This window comes from Mauremys reevesii, linkage group 3 (assembly GCF_016161935.1).
Source record: "Mauremys reevesii isolate NIE-2019 linkage group 3, ASM1616193v1, whole genome shotgun sequence".
Lineage (NCBI taxonomy): Eukaryota > Metazoa > Chordata > Testudines > Geoemydidae > Mauremys > Mauremys reevesii.
The window spans coordinates 10,153,133-10,177,473 of NC_052625.1; the positions used below are offsets into that span (position 1 = coordinate 10,153,133).

A 24,341-nucleotide genomic window follows, 5' to 3' on the forward strand; every position below is an offset into this window, starting at 1 on the left:
CCTTTCTGCAAAGACCCAAGTTAAGATTTCCATATTTCCCTTGGAATGGTTGGTGAGACCCCCCTCATTCCTACTATGGCCGTGTAAGGAATGGTGTTCCTGGCACTGTTTTAGGTGTTAAGCTACACAGTTATTGTGTGAGAAACAAAGAACCCCAACCTGAGGTTTTAGCAGATAAAAAAAGACTTTCTATTCAGCCTTAAAGAAAGACAATCAGTAGAAAAATGGACCTGTTGTATATTGAGCACAACTGGGCATTTTCAGATATTTTAACTGGCTTCCAGACTCCTTTGACAGAGACAGGTTTTTTTTTTTAGATTAAATGCATAGTAAAGTTCTCATAGTTTTTGCATTTTGTTGGGAGTATGAATTTATTACTGTAGTAAGAGGAGGCCCTAAGATATAAACCTTGGTATCAGAGGCCTGGTATGAGGCCTGAGGCCTAAACTAAAGTAATGGTCAAGACTTTGCTAACAAAAAGCAAAGTTAAGCTGTGAGCCAGAGGCAGGCCCTGCTCACAGAAGCAAGGAAAGGGCTGATGCTGCAAGAAGATACGTACCTAAAAGGTACTGAACACTAGATATCAGAACATTCACATACTTGCACATTTCACACAGATAACAAGGAACAGGCTGGCCCATCCCAATGACAGGGGCAAAAGGGTAATATGATGGATAGAGTTGTTTTGATCAAACCAACATGTACAAGGTGAGAGGCGGCACCTTGCTACGTAGAGGGGTTGTACCTTGCTACGTAGAGGGGTTGCACCTCATACGTCAGGAGTGATGTGTAACTTGTTTGTACCTGTGTATAAGAATGCATCCCTGGGGCGGTGTCTTTGTCCAGCTGAGGGGGCAGTGGAAACTCCTGCCACTGACTGAGCTAAGTCCATTGCCAAGAGGCACTTTCTCGTAGTATGCCCTGAGTTAGGCTAAGAAACCTACAGGGAACTGCCATTGTGTTCGAGGTCGCAATAAACCTAGTCGACGTGACTTTGCATCTTACTGGACTCTGTGGTTATTGGGGGTTCTCGTCGGGTCTGCTGTGTCAGCTATCTTCGAAGAGCTGGGGCAGCACACAGAGGGAGCTCACGCACGCAGCCGAGTGATATCAACATTGGAGAGAGCAGAGCACCATACCGGTAACAACTCTGACAACACTGGTGACCCCGACCGCTGATCTGGTGAGTAAGCGAACCTGCCGTGGTAAGAATCGCAATCCCACATGGCAGCAAAACTCGAGCTAGAAAACCTCCTGATCCCCTCCCTTTTCATCCCCACGGAGTGCCTTCAACACTAAAACAGTGTACAGACGACGCTAACCAAACATACCTTGTATGTGTCACTATGTCTGTCAAAGCACCACCTTCCAGAAACTCCATAACAACCCAGAGCTCATCGCTCACGAGATAACTGTTGTACATGTCAACCACATTTTCATGATGGTAATCCCTCATTATTACAACCTAAGCAAAAGACAAACACTGCATGAGTTATTGGAAATGTTTTGAGTTTGGATAATTTTGCTTTTACTTCTGCACAGGGGAAGGATAGCTTCGTGGTTTGAGCATTAACCTGCTAAACTCATGGTTATGAGATCAATCCTTTAAAGGGCCATTTAGGGATCTAGGGCAAAAATCTGCCTGGGGATTGGTCCTGCTTTAAGCAGGGGGTTGGACTAGATGACCTCCTGAGGTCCCTTCCAACCCTGATATTCTATGATTCAAGAAATGCTGTAACACCCTGGCTAAATCCTTATGCCTACTTACACCATGTTTTCTAACAAATATATTTACATGTCCAGAACTTTCCCTGTAAATCATTTCTGAAAGATGGAGGAAATATAACTTCTAAACCACATTTAGTGGAAAACAGCTTTCTTTTGAATATAAAAACAGGAATGGTTCTTTCTTTTTTTTCCCTTTTTTTGCCTGTTGTTTCCCCTTTTAGTACGACAGAGATTGTATCAAATCAGTTAAGCAAAGCCTTCTTCATGGTGCCACCAAGGTCAACGTGCAGAGAATTAAAAACCAAAACACCCTAATAATATACAGCTCACTTGTGACCCGGCTAAAGCAGCAGTAGGGACCCTAGGGTGTTTGTTCCCTTTTGCCCCTGCACGGCTACCCACACCCCAGGTAACAGGGCAGAGCTCTATCCTTGCTGCTGAGCAGGTGTAGGCACAATAAGGCAGGGAATGGGCAAAGCCTTGGCTGCATTGGGGTGCCAAAGAACATATGCTGGGACAGATTACAGACCAGACCTCCCTTCCCAAAGCAGCGGGGAACCAGGCGACTGACTCGGAGCATCTCCAGGTTCAGGGCAACAATGCTGGGCTCCCGACAAAGCTATGACTAAGCCCATAGTGAGATATTTAAAGGAAAGGCAGAATAGAAAATAAAATGAAGTTTTAGATTTGTTTAAAAATGTGACAAATATTTTGCTTGATGGTCGGTGTGTGACCTGCCCATAGTAAGGGGACACCCCAGATGGAGACTGCGACTCAGGAAGTTACAACTGAACTCACCCATCCCTATCTTAAGAGGCCAAAGCCTTATCCATTGGGCACTGAAGGGGTTTCCATTTTGTTCCTCTTTGTGATAAGTAACCTGCAAAATTGTCTCCTCATCCAAAATGGCTTACCTCATTGAAGAGTAATTCTCTTCTCTGCTGTTTCCTGAGATCCATTTTCTTCACTGCGACTTGCTTTCCGGTGTGCTTCTCAGTGGCAATGCAAACTATCCCCGTGGAGCCTTCTCCTATTTTGATAAAGTTGTCCAAGTATTCTCTGGGGTCGCCGGGACTGACGACGAGCTGGAGGGCAGCTCTGAACTGTTCATGTGACACCCTGGAGGGCTGCTGATCGGAGGATGAACCCCAGCTGGGTGGGGGATAAGCACTTGACGTGATACTTGGGGAGCTTGGGTAAGAAGCCGTGGAGATATAAGGAGAGCTTGACTGGAGGGCTGGCTGGTGATAATGAGAGGCTTTGTGATAGACTGAAGGATACTGGAAGCTACTACCTGAACAGCTAACTTTGCTTTGACTTTGAGGTAGCTTTGTTGGGCCTCTAGGGTAGGTATCTGATCCAGACAGTGGTGGGCTAACTACCATCTGAGCTCGATCGTAATCCACCTGCAAAAATTAAAACAAGGCTAAATTAACATGTTGTATTCAGCATTGATCAATGGCTGAAAATAACTGCAGTTATTATGAGCATTCTAAACCTCACATTATCAATGAAGTCAGACCTCAATTCCTCAGCACCATGGCACGGCCACCTCCACTGTGATTTCTCATTTCTGAGGTTCCTACTTGGTTTTCTAACTTTCGCTTTTTGTGGACATTTAATAAAAGAAATCTCTAATCACAGACCCACTTGACACTGCCATTCCTCACCCCTTGCTTGGTTCTCAGCACATTTCACTCTCTGGACCGCCAGCAGGAACTCCAAGGATCACTGATGGTCCATAGCCTGCCGAGGTGATGAGTAAAAATCCCTAACTATCACTTTATTTATTATACCCTTTAGGATTAGTGTAGCACAGGTGTAGGCAACCTATGGCACAGGTGCTGAAGGTGGCACGCGAGCTGATTTTCAGTGGTACTCACACTGCCCAGGTCTTGGCCACTGGTCCAGGGAGGCTCTGCATTTTAATTTAATGTTAAATGAAACTTCTTAAACATTTTAAAAACCTTATTTACTTTACGTACAACAATAGTTTAATTGTATATTATAGACTTATAGAAAGAGACCTTCTAAAAACATTAACATGTATTACTCGCATGCAAAACCTTAAATTAGAGTGAATAAATGAAGATGGCACACCACTTCTGGAAGGCTGCCGACCCCTGGTGTAGCACAAGCAATCTGTTTATACCCAGTATCATTACGTCCCGTACAGATGGTATAATTTTGAGGGGAATGTCCTCTACAACCTAAATACCTATTCCTTTTAAAGTCACACTCTGGTACCCACTTGCTGAGAATAAAGATTTTTTTTTTAAATCACCAGTTTAGTGCATTCTGATCACAATAAAAATGTAGATTTTAGGACCATTAGATCATCTAGTTGGATCTCCTGTGTATCACAGGCCAAAGAATTTCCTCCAGTTACCCCTGTATTGAGCCCACTAACTTGTGTTTGATTAGCGTATACCTTCCAGAAAGGCATCCAAGTCTTGATTTAGTGGCTCACCACTTCCCTTGGTGGTTTGGTCCAGTGGTTAGTTGCTCTCGCGGTTAAAAATTTGGGCCTTATTTCTCATTTGAATTTGTCTGGTTTCAACTTCCAGCCACTGGTTCTTGTACCTATATGCTGCAAACAAGTCACCTCTCAATCTTCTTTTCGATAAGCTAAACAGCTTGAGCTCCTTAAGTCTCTTGCTGTGTTAGCTCCTCCCCTCTCCAGCCACCCTCTTCCCCCTTCTTCTCTACAACAGCTGGAAAGAGATATTGACCTTGATCTGCCCTTTGCTTTCACAAGAGTAAAACAGGAGGAGCAACCTTTGTTTCCCAATCAGTTCCAGTGCTGAGTAGAGCTCACCAGGGCTGGAAACCAAGCCCAAGCTCCTGAATCCTGCAAAGCGCACTGTTAATGGAGGGGACCATAAAGACATCACACAGGGCAGCCAACAAATCAACCCTCACCTGGTCGGCAGAGGTGCAAAGAACAAACACGACGTGCAGGAACTGTGACAGACACTTTAGATGGCAATACAGGGTGCGCAGTGCAACAGTTCTGACAGGGGCCATATCTGTTCCCAACACAATGAGTGCGTTGGCAGTGACTACTGTGATTGGGGGCACTGGAAAGACTTGTGTGCAGCTGCCACCCAGCATCCATTACCCAGCTGATGTCTGTGCCACACCGCCATCCTTACTGCCATGCTAACACCAATTTACCTGCACCGCAACCTGTTAAGAGCTGAGGTAAAGAGATGCACAGAGGAAGCCATTTGCAGTGCACAACAAGTTTTATAGGGCCTGCAAAACCCAGGAGCTATGCTACATATTCTTGACCGCCCTCTCCTGGTACCTGGACTATTAACTACTTGGATATATACAGATACAGACCACACCTAGAATGAAACCAGGACTGACTGGGAGCTGAAAAGTGGTTCCCACTCCAACGGTCTGGGTGATAAGGGCCTGCGAGCATTGGTTGCACTCCTGTGCAATGTGATAATGTGGCCAAATGGCTGCCACAATTGAAGGGAATGAGGGCTGGTAGCATAGACAGATGCATTTTGATTGGATAGATCTCAGTCATATCCAGGGCAAATTGGACACTGCCGCCAGCTTAAAATCTCTTCCACTGATGGCCCAACTCTCACCCCTTCTAGTTACCTGCCCTTTCCCACTGACTGTGGAGCAGACACTTCCCTAACTGCTCCGTGTAGCTAGAGCATTGCACGCAAGCACTGGTCCTAGCGTCCTACAACAGCACCGAATAAGGTATGTCAGGTTATCTGGCTCAAATGACAATGGTGCATTCATTTCAAATGCCTTGTTTATAGGATTCACACACTCTAATTCTTCAGGGTCTTCCTTACAATTCCCCCAAATCGGTATTGCACCTATTGTTCTTCCCAATAACATGATCATCGTTATAACGGGCAAATGCTACAATAAAATTAAACAAACAATAAGCAGAAACCATGAAAGTGCAAACTAAGATTTTGCCCCAGGGTGCGGGGGAGAGTAGTGATTGTGTGAGTCTTCACCGTTTTCAAAGCGGGCTTCCTTCAAGCAAGACAACGAACAACAAGGAGACTAATTTAATTTACCATTTCTTAAATGATTTTCCAGAATGACAAACTACTTAACTGCAGTGTCAGTCAACCCCTAATTTTCCTTTGAAATCAGAGACAATCTGGGAAGAAATTATCTCAATAGGAGGCTTTAAAACCTCCCCCCCCCCCCCCCCCGAAGTGTAAGCATTATTCCTTTGATGGAAAAACGACTAACAACACATGCCCTATTTCCACTTAAAAGTTCCTTTGCCTTAAAGTGTTTTCAAGCTTCTTCTACGTAAAGTAAATGAATTTTTTACATTCTCAGACAAGATGTTTGCTCATCCATACCTCTATTCAAACCCAAAAGGTATGGGCAAAAATACACAAAAGCAATTTTTGGAAATGAATCTGTTTACAACATAACAAAAATAGCCCATGACAATGTGTGTAACATCTCTGAGGAGGGTAGGGGGGTGCACAGACACAGGCTCATGATGTAGCACAATTACAAATAATTATACCTATGAATTCATTTAATCAATCAATTCCACTGGCGGTGCACAGGGGTGGGCAGGGCATAAAACTCTACACAGCTCTCAGTTGCTACTATTACCGCTGGCTGTCAGCCAGGAGTCCCCTGATCCATGTTAGGTAAGTGCACATTAATCTGAATTTGGCAGCGTAATCAAGGACCCAACTGAACTGTGAAATTGAATTCTGCAGCGGAACATCATTTGACCATTTTATGCTAAGATTGAAAAAAAAAAAATCTGCCGCAGCACCAATTTATCACTGTAGCCTGCTGCACGGTAAAGAAGGGGTTTGTAGCTGAAATCTACTCAGTGGGGGAAAAAAACCTCCAAGTGCAAAATGATATCAGTGTTTTGCAACATTCTGCGTAAGACGCGTGCCCATCTTTTCAGCTCACATGCAGCTTTGAATGGGAGGAAGGTTTGCTGCTTAAATGTTCCTCTTTGAAATGTGAAACTGGAGTCGTCTTCTTTAACATGACTCTTTTGAGTCGTCGCAACCAATAATATGTAGCATGCACAAAAACACCAGACAGCATCTTATTTAAAGTAGCAAGTTCCTGAGAGAAGATGTTTATACAAGGTAAAGATACAAATAATTATAGTAATGGACCCATTTGATCCATCAAGCAGAGCTTTCTATAAACTGCAAAGGGCTAGAGACCACTAGGGACTCGGCTGTTGCCAATCTAATCAATGTGGAAGGTGCCCAGATACTCTGGTGATGAAGGCACCTTACACATTTAGATCAATACATACATATAAGTCAATTATTTGAAATTTAAACTTAAGGATGCTATGTGTTTTCAGAATTTGAAAATGAAAATTAATAGGTTCAGCAAAACTTCTGAAAAATATAGTGTACTTGCTAATACATTTTTTAGCATTTGATAACCCGGCTTACAGTACAATTCAAAACCATTCATTTCTGGAATACAATGAAATGTAACAAAAATATACAGGGAAATGCCATTAAATCAGCTAACTTCTCATTATTAGCCACATCGTCATGCAGTTCTTCACATCACTGCAAAATCAAATAGATACTATTTCATTAATGCTTCTATTCATATTATTGAATTTAATTAGCCTCCCAAAGGAAACCCTTTAAAAGATAAAAAAAAAAAACACCTCAACGCAGGCCTCATTAAAGATCAGGTCAACAGGGCAGATTAGGTTCTGACATGAAATCCATCAAAGCACTGCACTGTAATGGAATACACTTCTGCTGCTGTGTGGGTTGGTTCACTGACTCACAATATTACTCAAATGTGTACATGCTCATTTCAGCAGAGGTCTTTCAGTTGTAACAAAAAGGTTATCAAAAGATGGTTAAAGTCATTTTACCTTTCATACAGATGACAGTAATGCATATTTTGTAACACCAGAAATTACAGACATTTAATACGGTATTAGGAGGAAACACCTGATTATTCATAAGAAAACTAAGACCTTGATCCTGTAACATGATCTGCGTGGCCAGACCCTTCACCCGTGTTGAGTACCGCTAAATTATTCATAGAAGCAGCCAGCAGGAGCACTGTAGAAAAGGCCCATCTCAGAAATGGCTGCCCCAACCCCCCAGTTGAAGAATTTGGTATCCTATGGGAGGGAACCAAACTGAAAAATAAGAACAAACATCTTAAAAGGGGACCCCCCCTTTCCACAGAGGTAGAACGGGCTGATCATTTGTCATGAACCTAGTCCCACCAGGAGATGAGGATGCCAAGGAGGGTGCAGAGAGGCTGTGGTGAGAGGAGATCTGATCACTAGAAATAATTGTAGCTAGTTATGTGGTGACCGAGAACTGCTTGGTGATTTGCCTGCCAGATCCAAAGATGGCGAGTCGGATGCTTATTGGAGGGCCCAGGGCCCTCACCCCCTCCTACACCCCAATCCCCTTCCCCAGGCCAGAGCCCTCTCCCACACTCTGAACTCCTCGGCCCCATCACCCAGCCTGGAGCCCCCTCCTGCACCTCTAACCCCTCATTCCTAGCCCCACCCCATAGCCCACACCCCCAGCCGGAGCCCTCACCTCCCCCCGCACCCCTCTGCCCCAGCCTGGTGAAAATGAGTGAGTGAGCGAGGGTGAGGGAGCATGAGTGACGGAGGGAGGAGGTACAGAATGAGCGGTAGTGGGGTTTCGGAGAAGGGGCGGGGCAGGGGCGGACCTCAGGGAAGGGGCGGGGCAAGGGTGTTCAGTTTTCTGCAATTAGAAAGTTGGCAACCCTATGCCCACACAGATTTCTAACAAGTAAAGGGGTGGAATTTGTGATCATGCTTCATATCAGTACCAGTGACATCAGGCTGTACAGGAGAGCCGGCCTGTAAAATAAACCGAGGTTACTAGGAATAAGACCAATGTCTAGGGGTTCTCCAGTAGAGATCACTGAAATGCTTCCTTTGCCACACACAAGATGAGCTAGGCAGGGATAATGTCAGGGTTTCACTATGTGAATGAGAAGATGCCATAAAAAAGGACGGGGTTACATTCATTAGCCACTGGGAAAAGGAAGGGAGAGCCTATATTTAAGGATTGGCTCCACCTTAACTAAAAGGCAAGGAGCTTGCAGGCACAGAATATCTCCAAGAAATTGGGGGTGGGGAAGGAAGTCTAATGTAAACCAGGATCTGGGTGCCAGGTGCTGAGGAGCAGTCAAGTTAGACAAAGACTTCTGTTAGGTATGGCAATAATACAAACGTTACCCCATGTTAGGCAGTGATGGAGAGGGCAGAAATTACAACCACAATGGAGGAGGACAGGATGGCTGGATGACACAGGTGGATTCCAGAAAAAAATAACAAGGTGTTACATAAAGGAATTTAAAAATAGGCATATGGTCAAACACAACATCATTAAAGAACTGTATACCGACAGGAGGAACTTATAGGTGAACTAAAAAACCTGACAATAGAAGAAGACCTTAGTCTAATAAGCATTTCTGGAAAACAGTGGAATGACAAAGACTGACGGGATACTGTAGTACGGTGGTGGGCAAACTTTTTGGCCCGAGGGCCACATCTGAGTATGGAAATTTATGGCGGGCCAGGAATACTCACAAAATTGGGGGTCGGAGTGTGGGAGGGCATGAGGGCTCCGGCTGGGGGAGCAGGCTCTGGGGTGGGGCTTGGGATGAGGGGCTGGGGGTTCAGGAAGATGATCCAGGCTGGGATCAAGGGGTTTGGAGGGTGGGAGGGGGATCAGGGCTGGGGCGTGGGAACGGGCCAGGGGTGCAGGTTCCAAGTGGTGCTTACCTCAAGCAGCTCCCAGAAGCAGCTTTTGAGTCTGATCAACTCAGCGTAGCCAAATAAAGATACCCGAGTGACGAATTCTGGAGTCAAACTGAGTTCTTGGGAAGACGAGTGGAAAGAGGTCTCGGAGGGAATCCCAACTTCCATTGAATACTTGTAACCACACTGTAATTAAGTTCAACATCCTCATGGGAGAGGCTGTATCATAAGTTAGCACCGTGACTTTAATCTTTAAGAGGGGAATTAAAAAAAAAAGTGAAAGGGGTAATCCAGAAAAGCCCCGACAAGTGAGTAAATTAAAATCCTTACACTCTGCATGGAGGCTTCTGTATCATAGGACAACAGAGTATCTAGAGGTTTGTGTAGCCCTAAACTAAAAAATGAAGCAATACGGTAACACAAAACAGCAGAGATTAAATCATCACTTGGTGATTGCCTGTTCTGTTCATCCCCTCTGAAAAACCTGGCACTGGCCACCGTCGGAGGACAGGATATTGGGCAGGACGGACGTTTGGCATGGCCGGTCTTATGTTCATATGTTTCTTATGTTTAAATGGTAAGATTCAAGAGATTAGTAAAAGCCAAACAGGTATTCTTCAAAAACGGAAATCCAGCCCAAGTGAAGCCAAGGGAAAGGAACAAACTCTGGTAGTAAAAATGTAAAATGGAAGTTAGGGGATTTGAAGAGCAAATAGCTAAAGACATATAAACAAATAACAAGAAATGTGTATTCCAAAAGCAGGGAACCTGCGAGAAAATAGGTGGGTCTCAGAGGCAGCCAGGGAACAAAGGGATATGCTTAAGTCGGACAAGGATATTGCAGAGAAGCAAAATTTTTGTTGATCAGCCTTCTACACAGAAGGAGATACCGAACCCAAACCTACACCTTTCAGCTAGTAAAGTGTCAGAGATTGGTATCCTATTTACCCCCTCATGACTTAAGAACAAGGGGATATGTAGTGAAACTGAAGGGTGACACATCTAAAGCTGGTAAAAGTACAGCACACATTATTAATCTTTGGAACTCATTGCCACAAGGTATCATAAAGGCCAAGAAATTAGTATGCTCAAAAAAAGGATTAAATGTTTACATAAACATCCACAGCGACATCAGCTAGGAAACAAAGTGTATACAGGATATAAACCCTCCTGGTTCAGGGCAAGTTTGAATTCAGTGGGCTTTGGATCAAACCCAAAGGGCACTAACCAACCTCTCACTGAAGGAGGTAAGGAAGAAACTTGCCCTAACTTTCTCTGAAGCAGATGGTACGGTCCACTGTTGGAGACATGATACCTTCTACTTGGTCTACCAGTCCGATCCGATAAATTAATGAGACAGTATGCATGTGTGAAGTATGCAGTGGATCCCACTGTAAAGTTGGAGTTAAATACATAGGGCCAAATACATCCCTGGTGTTACATCACTGAATTCACTTGAGTTACACCAGGGATGAATCTGAGGTACATGGTATATCAGATGAAACAGCTGCAAGTAATACTGAACTAAATCTACCCTTCAGACATATTAGCTGTAATGACTATATTTCCTGAATATATTTCTAAAGCCATGCATTCGTGCCTGCAGATTTTTTCAATACTTATTTTTTTCCCTTTTAATTATACTTTAAAGGCAATCTCAGTGGTAAGCTATCTGATTCACGACCCGATTCTCATTTAGTAAACTCATTTAATAAACCATTGTCTCTCTAATGCCTCTCTGAAGAGGAAACTCTCTAGCAATCATCCGCAGACAAAAAAAACTGCTGTTCAGTTCCTGGAGTTGCTGATGGAGTTGGGAATTGTAACTGCTGCATAGAATGGTGAATCATCGAGTATCAAGTGCACCAAGGTTGTAGGAATGTTTTCAGTGTTCTAAGGAACGCATAGCTTACAGTGAATCTTGCACGGGGGAGCTTTTTCCAAAGTGCCTACACTGCATTGATCCTTTTAAAATATACCTCTGTCTACAGTCCTGTTTAAGGGACCAATCCTGCAAATTTACAAATCTTATTAAAGCTGATGTTAAAAAAATTATATAACAAACAGGTTAAGAAAAGCATATCCACAGGTGACCCAAACATCCCTTAGACATATATGACATTGCTTAGACTTTGCTTAGCACAAATGAGCACAGAAGAGGCAACTGAAGACACTTAGTGGCTGGGAACTCTTCTGTCCCTGGGGTTTGGCCTGAAACCCAAAACCAAAACGCTTGCCTGAATTTAATTTAGGCGAAACCTCCTCGGTTTACCTCTAATAGGCCCGGGCACTAATTAGAACTCTGGGAGGCAGCATCAGCAGAGAAGCCAAAGAGTGGGTGGCTGTGGAGAGTGAACAAGCCTTTCACATCCCTCCGGCATACGGTCACAATACATTTGTGGCAGAGCTTTGACTGCTGCTTTCTGTTCAGGAGGTAGAGAGAATCGATTTTCCAGTGCTCTCAACCCCGCACATGTCGTGAGCATTAAAATGTGACATTATCCAACAATAAAACAGATCGCATCCCTTGGAAGACGTGCTCAGCACATGGGAGCTGCAAGTGCTCAGCAAGTCAATACCGTTGAAAGCCAGGCTGCTTTTTACTTAGGCCTCTGAATGTGGACTTAGGTGGCTCAGTTTTGGCCCCCAAGTTTGTATATTTTGGCCATTTTCCCCGTGTAACACTGAGGAACAAACTATAAGTCATGCTGGGAAGTCAAGTGTCAGGTCTGGCCAAGGCCTAGGTCTCAGCTGAGAACTGACACACTCACAGCTGGAAACCAGACCAATTCACTTGTGTATTAGTATAGATCAAAGTGAATGTTAAATGCATAAGAGTATATTTGGTGTTTAAACTTCATGAAAACTAATGGGATGTTACACACCTGGTGTTCACATATTTGTATCCTGTTATAATGGACTAGCAAACATTTACATTGTCTGTATCCCTGTAACTAAATAACCCATCAAATGAGAAAGAAGCCTTGTGTAATGCAAACGAAGAACTGTAACAGGAGTGTGCACATTCTTAAAGGCCAGTGGTTATTGTGTGTGTGATGATCAGAGATCGAAGACTCTAAATGCGCTCCATCATCAAAGAAAGACAAACCCCACCCCCGTGGGCAGTCATCCCGTCTTCAAGAAGAAAATCTAAGTATAGACACAAGGAAAAATTCTTCATCTCTGGACTGTTTGGATTCTAACAGGGAAGAATAACCAATGAGAAAACGGAGATCCCCAGAGTTACTCTGATTAGCCCTAGAAGACTTTTGGGAAACTGGCAGATTACTACATCTCTGCTACCCCTTGAAATTATAGACTGTGACTCAACTGTACATATATTTGCTTGAACATCTCAATAACTCTCATTCCTTTGTCGGAGTTAATAAACCTTTAGTGAGTTTACTAGAGAATTGGCTACCAGCATTGTTTTTGGTGTGACATCCAGGATGCAAATTGACCTGGGTGAGGGACTGGTCTTTTGGGACTGAATATTTTGTGATTTTTTTGGTATAAGTGACCATTTATCACACAGGGGTGGCAAGATAGACTGGAGTGTCTAAGGGAACAGTCTCTGACTTGAGGTGGTGGAATCTCCTTCCTTAGAGGTTTTAAAGGTCAGGCTTGACAAAGCCCTGGCTGGGATGATTTAGTCGGGGTTGGTCCTGCTTTGAGCAGGGGTTTGGACTAGATGACCTCCTGAAGTCCCTTCCAACCCTGATATTCTATGATTATAAGGTTACTGTAGTACTCTGGGAGTTCATACTTGGTACTGGGTCAGTGAAATCTAACGACAGAACATACCACCAGTCTGGGGGGCGGGGGTCTGCCCTGCTTTTGACAGTCTGTCCTGAGGGAGGCACAGTCGTGAACCACTCCAGACAGCGTGACACCATAACTTCAGGGACATTCAAGGGTTAACAATTAAAAGATGTAGCATTTTAACTGGTAACCCTTGAAAATCCTTTACTGTACAGCTCTTTCCTCACTGTTTTAGAGGAAAAATAAAAGATTATGGCCAAAATATACAAACGGGATGGGCGGGGGCTAAAGTGAAGCACCTATTCAGATGCCTAAAGAAAAGCAGCCTGGTTTTCAAAGGTATTGACTTGCTGAGCACTTGCAGCTCCCAGTGAAATCAATGGGAGTTATAGGTGCTGAGCCCCTCAGGAAATCAGGCCATTTTTACTTAGGTGCCTAACTATGGATTCAAGTGCTCAGCTTTATACAACCACATTTGGAAACTGCTGGTCACACCTGTGAAAGTATTGGCCTGTACCGATAGCACCTACAGATGTTAATTTTACCTTTGGAATGCCTCCCGCCGTTTCCGACAAGCGAGGGTAGGTGTATGAACTATACGAATGCCCTTGCTGATTTGATTTAAAAGCACTTGCTCCGTATGGCACGACTGGTTCCTGAAGACCCGAACCTGATCTGGATCTCTGTCTCATGGCTGGCTGAGGACTTGTCTGGTTTACATAGGACGACTTTGGTCTTTTGTCATAGTCATCCTTGTCTGCTCCATTTCCCCAGTCGCTGTCACTGTATTCCAGTCTCTCTTTTGAGCACTCACTCTGCATTGAAGTTCTAGATGGAGCATAGTGAAAGGGTTCTCTGTAGTCTAGAGACGATCCACTAAGAATCCTTTGATATTCCAACTTTAGGCCACTGTACTCAATTGGTTTGCTTTTCGTTTCCATGTGTGTATGGTAATCTGGAAGGAACCTTGAGATGTCTGACTTCAGGGGCTTAATTTCTGAATAGTAAGTGTCTCTGGGTTTTGTTTTCATCACGTGTCCATTCTGTTTTGGGGTGAAGCTACCTTGGCAGTATCTGTCTAATTCTTCCCCATAAAGACTCTTGTCTCTGTATTTTTCAGTGACATAGTCTGTCGTGGTGTCTGACTCGCTGGAATACTGAGAATATGTGATATAACCATTTTCTTCCTGGTGGCTTTGTACATGGTTTGCGTTTCCTTGGTGTGGAGTGGGAGGACTTTCCTTCCGTAGGGAATTAGAGCGTGTCACTGAGATATTGTCAAATTCTTCTAGCAGGCCATTGATTGAAGTATCCTTTTGAGGTTTATTTCCTCTAACGATAGTCTGGGAACAGAAAATTGCTTTGATTAAATACAATCTTCTATTTAATATTTGATTGATGAAACCAAAATGATCTAGCAAGCAATATATTCAGAGGTTATGTTCTATTCTCCTATCAGGTAGCTCATTTTACCAGTAAGCACTTTACTGCAGAATCATGCAGAGACAGAGACACAATTATCGGCTGAGATTACCGAAATAAACTAGCGATTCTGGATGTTTCAATTTTGGGTGTCTAACTTAAGACACCTTAAAAAGGGTCAAATTTTCAGAAGCAGGATATTCAGCTCTTAAAAAATGGAGGCACCTCAAATTACTAGTCACTTTTGAAAATGTTGGGACTATTATACTCATTATTATTTGCTGCTCATCTACATCAGACAAGACTAATAGTCTGAAGCTGGTGTACAGTATAAGGGTAAGCTAAAAGAAAATCATTCCACAGTCTGCATTCACTTAGACATTTGACTGTGGGAAAGAGTCAGAATGGAAAGTAGTGTGCAATTTATTGGGCACTATTTTCTTTGAAGAAAATATCTGTGAATGTAATAGGATCACCCCGAGTAATTACACTGGAGTTCATCTAACTCCAGGGGGGGAATAAAAATGAAGTGTAAAGCCTAAATACTTATCTCTTATGTGATGTACAGAGCGGACACTCACAGCTTTCAGCAGGCCACCTGGCTACAATAATATCTTTAATTAACCAAGTATTTTTTGAAAGGCTAAATCAGGGCCCTGGGACATCCCACAGTGTGAGAGCTGCATGGCTTGACCAGGCTGTGGTAACCTTTCCTATATCCTAAATACTGCATAGTCATCCACCCTCTCTCCCTTCTATTCCCATTTCTGCAGCCCTGGGGATGGAGTGACCTCCATAGCTCTCTCTGGGACAGAATGCATGAGCTCTCTTTCCCCAAACTGCTTCCCACCACTCAACCACGCAACACCTCTCCCTACTAATTCCAACCCAGGATGATGGGCCTCATGACGGGCACGTAAGGGCACACATGAAGTCAGTTACGCCTGATTTCTGCACTCATCTATCAGTGACTGAACTAGTTTTTTACTCACTATAGCTATCGTCGTAGCATATGGTTATAGCAATGATACTAATATTGGTTAATCATTGACTCCTACTTTGAGCGTCAGAAAGAACCACTGTGACGTGTGTACGTTTCCTGTGAGAATGAGATGGACTGATCAGGGGCCAGCTGGTGTGGCTCTAAATGGCATTAAATTTGCTTTGGGGATTCACACCAGCTGAGTAGGTGGACCTCTATTTTTAACTTGTTTAGTTTGTAAATAGAACTTAGCCAGCCTAGGGAGATATCCTGTAGCAGCACTTTTGTGTTATCATTCTGTGTCTTTATGATCCCCACCTTGTGTGTGCCACAGAGCTTGGCTTCAAGGAGACTTCCAATGTTTCATCAACAAGGGACACTGAGGGGAGGGGGCTACTGGATCATCCCCGCACAGAGGTGGCCCACAGAAGGGGCCACCACAACTCTGAGACTGCAACAGCTGCTCTGGAGCCTTGGTGGGAAAGTCTCCTTCCCAACATCTGATCCCCACTGACTTCCTCAGTGCACAGCCTGGCTCTTGAGGTTGTGCTTTAAGTGTAGACCTGGCTTCAGATTAAGTGGAGCTGCTAGCGAGTGGGTTTGAAATACAGTCTTGGGCACTGAGCCCAATCCTTGTTTAATTCCAACACAGACCGAGGCGGCTTTCCCAGAAGTGCACAACCCCCAACATCCTCGTGCAGCTCAGGCTGTCATGTGGAGAAACCTGATGGCGCTCATTGAATTGCGGAAGTTTAGTTAGTAGATGAAAGGAATGTAGCCATTGTGACGCTGTCTGAATTACTTCAAATTGTGTGGTATGATACCGCACAAAACCCAACTTAAAATATTCATTCAAGCTGGCCTAGATCACTGGCATAGGGACTGAAAACTGGCTGAAGGACAAAAACCAATGGGCATCTTATCACCACTATCATCATCATTAGGGGATAAAGAGTATTATTGGTCGGCACAGGTTAACATTTTCAGAAGCACTTATTTCACTTAGGAGCATCACTCCCGTCAACTTTCAGTAGGACATAGGTGCTTCTGGAAATTGTATAGCCAGTCCTTACCCGCAGAGAGCTTATAATCTAGACAGGCAACAAAAGAATGCTCTGGAAGACCCGGAAGATGGTGCTCTGGGTAGAGCTATATTTTTCTTATCATCTATAGATATTGACAGATAGGTCATTGACCATTGACAGATAGGTAAGATGAGATAGACACCTGGCATAGCTATATCTGTCTGTCTACATACCAAATTTGTCAATGGTGCGGAGACACTTTTACTGGCCTAGGGTTGCATTTGTAGGCTTTGAAGGAAGGATAAATGGTGCTGTATCAGTAGGGAAGATGTCCACTGGGGTCTCGCAGTGCTTGGCTGGGCTTTAGTCATTTAGTCCTTTGATTTGTGCACTGGGCCTATTGACAAATGTTTAGGGGCATGATTTTTATTTTACTTGGTTAGTAATGATGGCCCAGTTCACCCTTTCCTGCTGGAGGGGACTGTGGGGGAAAAGGAGATAAACTCTATGAGGTTTCCCTAGCTAAACTGCCTCAAAATTATTCTCTTGGAGAGGCAGGTAGTGGGATTTGTCCCCATGTGGAAGTAGCAGGGGTTAAGGGTGGCGGGTTTTTTGGCTCTTTTCTTTTTTGGCCCCACCATTCTGTTTTGTCCCTACAATCTTCTTTTGAGTGGTCAACGGTAAGCAACTGACCTCCCTCTCTCCTGCACTGATACGTGGAGATCCGCACTCAGAAGAGCTCCCCTCACACATCGACAGGAACAGGGAATGATCAGAAATTCCATCCTGGTCCTCAGAAAACTTCACCATAAAAGTCTGGTCACACCCAATATGTTTCTGCAACATTTCCAGCCAGTCCTAGTGTACAAAGTGCTTTGAAAGCACTGGATGGAAGGTGTGTGCAGTGGAGGTGCAAAGCAGCATTGGTAATGGGATAGCACAACCACTTTGGGGCCACATACCCGAAGGAACGTTGTGATTATTGGGCCTAACAATTGACTCCAATTGTAAGTTCAAATGTAAAAAGTATGTGCAAGTTCATAACATGTCACAATAACCTATAACTTTTTGCTTTCTTGGAAATTAACCATGGAAAACAGGTCCAGTTGTTTTTAATAATTAATGCTATGACCACGTGAAAGAAAAGCAGATAGAGATACTGGATACGTCCGAACCAAAAGGGATATGGTTTAAGGACTGTTGAAATCATGCTTGGTAAAACAAAAAGATAACGTGGAAATGGAAATTAATGAACCAAAATGGGTGTGGCTGATATTAGGCCTAGTTGGTGGACAAAAATAATGAGGGGAAGAACTATGCCACCCTCTTTCCCAGGTTCTTAAAAACAGACTTTGAAAAAAATATAATCTCCCATCCCAACTCTCATCTCATCTTCCCTGACTCCAAGACAGAGGGAGCAGACCAGACCAAAGGATTTTCTTCCAGAAGGGAAGGCCAGCAGGCCTTGCTCTTCTTTAAGGAACTTTGTTTTTCACTTCTGATTCCTGAAAGTCATCATATCATCATGACACTCAGTCCTCAGCCCATCACTGGAGACACCTAATTGCCAGTGCTGCAGAGGTGCATTCCCTTTCCTGCTGGGTTACTTTCTGCACTCTTCTTTCCTTCTAATCTATCTCTCACCCTCTTGGCTTTTCACTGAATCCTGAAATCAGTTGCAGTGAATCAGCACAAGATGAGACAACCACAATCCTGCCCTGTCTAAGGACAAAAGACCCAACCAGATGATGTCACTGACTGGAATGTGAACCAGGATCCAAGCAACAGGTGTTGTGGTTGACCTGCCAGCCAAAGGATCCATTCGTAACTAACCAGCCATCCCTTGTTCCCAAAACAGCAACCAAAGCCTTATGCTCCCCATCTTTTCTATCCCGTCTCTCCTTCACCTTGTATTTGTCTGTTTGTTAAAAACAGGAGAGGGGAATACTTTTCTCACATCAGGACGGACAGTAACATGAACCTGTTCTTTTTCATCAAAGAAAAGTTGTTCAGGAAAATAAGAGCCTCTGACATTTTGCCTCCAAAAGGAGAGAGACTTTAATGGATTTCAATTAAGTTTGTTTTGCATACTCACTCAATTCCATTTTCATTATAAATGCTTGTTTTAGTTTCTTGTTCTTTCTTGTGCTTGATCAATAAACTTTCAGCTTTAGAATGAATGGTTTGGGGTGTTTGCCAAGAAACCGAGTACACCAAGTCTGTAAAATAGAATCCCAAACCTAAGTATCACTGTTTTAATGTTGGACAGTGAAAGAGTTTGTAAACACCTTTAACTTGTTTGGCCCTTGAGATCACTACAACAGGCATCAAACCACCGAGCAGGATGGTGATAGGTTTTCTCCCAGGGACACTCTCCCGAGATACTCTCTGTTGCACCTGACTCAGGGCCACCTTTTGTCTGATCCATACACAGGTGTGCCCCTCCTGGCTTGAAGTAGTAATAACAACCCAAAGACATGGTTTCCACCTGGAGTACTCTTGCTATAAAAATTGTTCCAGCACTACTACAGGTGTGCAGTATGCGTGAGGTGCAAGAAGACTCTTGCTGACCCTTGCCTAGCTGGTGTAATGGCCAGGAACAACTGCAGTCCATGTGCTCAGAGGATCACAGGGACTGCTCTGTCCCTACTTCCCCAGGAGTGCATGGTGTCCCACAGGGAGCAGGTGGGGACATGGTCCCACCTCTCACCCTGCACTAGCCCGCAGAGTGCAATCAGCACACAAGGAGAGAAGGGTGCACCCCATAAAGGGTTCAGTAGTAAGCATGCTCCCCCTCTGTGCAGGGAGTTCAGGGAGGAATTACTCTGCATGGCTAGCCCGCAGTAGTTACTCAAGAGTCAACTGCGTCATCGTTAATCATGATGAGCAATACCTCACTCCATGAGGGCAACACTCGGTGCATTGTACACAGCAATCTGTCGGAGGTAAGGGATGGACAAGATGAGTACTAGGCCCTTCCATCTCTAATGTCTAAGGGTCTGATTCTGTCATCCTTGCTCACTTTAGGTAGGCCCTTATTCTGTTAGCAGCCCCATTGATCTGAGGTGCACATAAGCAGATACTGCAATTTTTTGTCTTTCCAGATTAGTTTCTTAGTTGCAAAGTAAGGTGCAACTCAATATGAGTATGGGTGGCAAAATCTGGCCCTAAGATTTCTTACTCACAATGAAATGCACCTTACTCCTTGAGAAGATCCACTAAGATCAGTAGGGCAGCAAGGGGACATTCAGTGATGTTCCACTCATAATCAACATGTGGAACTCATTGCCAGGGGATATTGTGAAGGCCAAAAGTATAACTGGGTTCAAAAAAATAATTAGATAAGTTTATGGAGGATAGGTCCATCAATGGCTATTAGCCAAGATGGTCAGGGATGCAACCCCATGCTTTGGGTGCCCCAAAGTCTCTGACTGCCAGATGCTGGGACTGGACAACAGGGGATGGATTACTTGATAATTCCCCTGTTCTGTTAATTCCTTTTGAAGCATCTGGCATTGGCCATGGCTGGAAGACAGGATCTGGAGCTATACAGACCATTGGTCTCACCCAGTATGGCCGTTCTTATGTTTCTATGTAAGGACGTTGAAAGGTGGCATATTCAAAAGTGATAAAAGGAAATGAATTTTTACACAATATGTAATGAGACAGTGGAATTCATTGCCGCAGGATGTTGTTGAGGCAAAGAACTCTAAGAGGGATTGAACACATATATGGATAACAAGAATAGTCAGAATTATAATGGAAATGCTAAAAAATATTGTGGAAGGGATATAAAACCTCATACTTCTGACATTAGTCTCTAACTACAAGGGGTTAGGATGAGACCTTTATAGGGGGCAGATTACCCCACATCTATCTACTGCGGGGTTTCTTACACCGTGTTTTTGAAGAGCTGGTATGGTGCGATGCAATGGAAGGATAGTGTAAGGGTAGCAAGATCTGGACTTATTTATTACGCTGTCAAATTCATGCTTAAAATCCATCCTGTAAAGCTGACAAATGCAATACAGGAATAGCAAGGCAAGCAGCTCTAACTGTGCCTGTGCTGGGAATATGGAACAACAGCCATTTCTACTGCGCTGGGCAACACTGAAAACAGTGGAGACCTTCAGAAAAACATTTTGGGATCTGAAAACAAGCTACAAGCCAAACACTACAGCAATGTGTTGATTAAAAATGGGCTAGATTATCAGCAGATTATCTGGAACAACTATGAATTGTAGTCTCTGCTGACGTCTAGGTAAACACTGTTCTATTTACTCTGCTTCAGTCTCCCAGTATACAGCTTGGATCCGAGCATGCACTGTTCAGACAGGAGGCTGGTTATTAGAATAAGAGCAAATTAAATTGAGTCTTATGTATTTGGTTCAATGCATCGGTTTGTAGCTTGATCAGATGCAACATCATATAAAGTATAATCTGGATAGTAATTTTCTGGCAAAACAGAAACCAGAACTAGTCACGATATAACTCCTAATATCCCATTTACATTGTTGGCAGATGAATCTGTGAATTATCTATCAGTCATTCAAAGCAAAGATCTACGTGTTGCCCATATTTATCGTGCTGATAACTTAAAGACATGATGCCAAAAGCGAGGTTCAGAAATCTAGCCACATTTTATACACTTGTATATTTTTGAGTACAGAGAGTGTCCAGGTATCTTGTCATACCTTATAGTGTGCACATGGAATTATGAAGCATTTTTGTGTGGTTACTGTATATAACAATATGACATCAAAAATGGTGTTAAAAGAATATTAAGGTTGCAACGTTAAGTGCTTAAAAGTTTGGAAATGCCAGAATTAAGGTTGGCTCTGTATGGGTGAGTCTGTGCAGTACCAATGTGCACTCTTCTATTTCTATATCTGTACTCAAACCTGAAGTCTTTGCTCATGTTTCCTCTCAAGCAAAGCTCCCGCTGCAGTCAGAGGGAGATGTGACTAAGTAAGGCCCTTCTGGCCTTTACACAGGGTCTGCCTTTCTTCCTCTCTTTGCTTCAACTGCCTTTTTGCTGAATCTCCACAAAATCAACAGCAATGTACTTCTCTGTTATCCAGAAAAGGCCACCTCAGTAAAGCCGGGCTAAATGCAAAGCAATCATGACCTTGCATTGATCCCTGCTCTCATTTATGCCCATATCGTATTTTCCGGCGTATAAGACGACTTTTTATACTAAAAAACAACCCCCAAAAATCGGGGGTCGTCTTATACGCCGGGTATAAACAGCGGGCAGCCCAGAGCCCTCTGATTCCCGGCCGCGGCTGGCATTTAAAAGGCTCTGTGCTCCCCGCCGCAGCGGGCAGCCCAGAGCCCTCTGACTCCCGGCCGCGGCTGGGATTTAAAAGGCTCTGGGCTCCCCGCCGCAGCGGGCAGCCCAGAGCCCTCTGATTCCTGGCCGCGGCTGGGATTTAAAAGGCTCTGGGCTTCCCGCAGTTTCAGGCAGCCCAGAGCCCTCTGACTCTCTGCCGCGGCTGGGATTTAAAAGGCTCTGGGCTCCCCCCCTCGGAAGGGGGGGTAGTCTTATACGGCAAGTATAGGCCAAAACCTATGTTTTAACTGTAAAATTAGGGGGTCATCTTATACGCCCAGTCGCCTTATACGCCAGAAAATACGGTAATTATTTGTCCAGGTTGCTATTTTGAAGTGAGCGACATTGAAACACCAGGAAAATAAAAAAAGTAAATAGATGGCTTCTTTTGACTTTGAAGTAATTCAATAAAATGAAAGGAATCGTTTCAGTAAACTATAGCCTCTCTTTGGCAGGGTGACTTTATGATCATTCATATTTAATGATCACAGAATCAAACAGCACAGTCGACAATGAAATGCTTATAACTGAATGCACGATTGAAATACCCAAGTGCCATCCAATTTCTATCAACGTGGGCTCAGGATAGAAGTGCTGACTTAATAATCTCCCTGGGGCTACTCTTCAAAGAGGGGAGGTTCCCCTGAAGTAGACTGGACTGTCCATTACTCTGCTTTCTCTGTGCCTGGAATGAACCGGAGCAGAGGGGAACTTCTGTGGGTGAAACTCTCCCCCGGGGGTGAGAGGGGGGTAATATGATTTCTCCCTCCTTTGCAACTCAAAGATACCGCACTTCCGAGGCTCCATCAAGAAAGAATTCCACTGGGCTTTGGGGCTGGAACTCGTACCTGCAGGTATCCAAGCAGATATCCCGGGGGAGTTCATTCTGTTTGAAGCAGCATTAATTCCTGCAGATGAGGAAAGGTGGCCTTCTGGCTACAGCACAGGACTGCACATCAGGACATTCAGGTTCTATTCCTGACTCTCCCTACGTGCATGGTGCCAAGTCACTCACGGTGGTCACCATTAAAATGCCAAAACTTGTCAACAGATAGTTATAGCTGAGATACTGCAGGTATCTCCTCTTCTAAATATAGGGGGAAAACTGTGGGATGACTATTGGCAAACACTGCCTTTTTATGAGCCACCACTGCAGTTTCTACTTACCTCAGTTTCTTTATACGTAAAGTGGGGATAACACTTACCTACCACCTAGGGATGTTGCGAGTCTAGATTAATTTAAGTGCTTTAAGATTCTTGCCTGGAAGTGCAAAGTATTGTTATTATTATGGTCAAAAACACACCACTGAAATCACAAGATGAATTAGTATATAAATATAGTTTCCTAAAGAGGAAAAAGATGTGCTCTTTGGACAGTACTGTATGTAATATTGCAGGAGCAAGTATTATGTCAAGAAAAATGCTCAGTGATTCTCCTGTTGAATGAAAGTTGAAGACACTGAGGAAGATCGTTTTAAAAATATTTCTGGTAGGTCCAATAGCAGATAATTCCAAACTGAAGCATTAAACCTTTATCTAATATATGCTCTGTGAAGAGGAACAAAGAATAACTAAAATACTCACAGGAGGATAAATAAACTTCATTCATAATTATTTATTAGGTCGAAAAAATAAACAAGGATCCATCTTTAGGAATGCTACCATAATGAATAAAAATAAACCAACAGAATCTTTGCATCAAAAGTTAAATAAGATGTTTTTACAGAATTGAACTAATGTCAGTATTCCTGAAGAAGGAGGTGTTGTGTGCTTGGGTGATGTACTGTAGGTTTGCTATGAAGTAGACATTTTTGCCACTAACTTGATATAAACCATGGCCAAAATTTTCAAACTTGAGAGCCGAAAGTTAGGTACCAAAGGCCTGATCCAAATCAATAGAAAGATTCCCATTGGACTTCAAAGGGTTTTAGATGAAGCACCTAAAATCCTATTATCCTTAATAAAAGCAGACCCAGCATTCACAAAATCCACGGAAGGCGCTGTAGGTGCTCAGCACTTCTGAAAATCAAGTTGCTTTCATTTAGGGGCCTAAATAGGGATTCTGGTGCCTAACCTTAGGTTCCCAAATTCGCAAATGTTGGCCCCTGTTGTGGCCACATAGCTATTATCTCTATGCAGTAGTGCCACGTAGATATTAGTTAACAAAAAGAGCATCTCATGCAATGTAGATACGACAGCAGGAATTACAAAAGGTTGAAAATTTAATTTGTTTTTGGGGAAAAAAAGAGATTATACCAAAAGTGGTGGTAGTACAAGTATAGTCTTTGCTAGTGCACCTCTACCTCAATATAACGCGAC

The 24,341-nt window shown here is 43.6% G+C and overlaps 1 protein-coding gene across 10 annotated transcripts in view; it reads right to left on the minus strand.

The window, feature by feature from the left end:
- Positions 1 to 24,341, minus strand: part of PAK5 (p21 (RAC1) activated kinase 5) — a 252,096-nt gene that overhangs the window by 22,967 nt on the left and 204,788 nt on the right. For all 10 annotated transcript variants that reach the window (XM_039531636.1, XM_039531637.1, XM_039531641.1 and 7 more), the window contains 3 exons: positions 13,807 to 14,604; positions 2,643 to 3,134; positions 1,332 to 1,465 (listed from right to left, as the gene is read on the minus strand). In XM_039531636.1, coding sequence (XP_039387570.1) covers positions 1,332 to 1,465; positions 2,643 to 3,134; positions 13,807 to 14,604 — 1,424 coding nt within the window. The remainder of the gene's footprint in view (positions 1 to 1,331; positions 1,466 to 2,642; positions 3,135 to 13,806; positions 14,605 to 24,341) is intronic.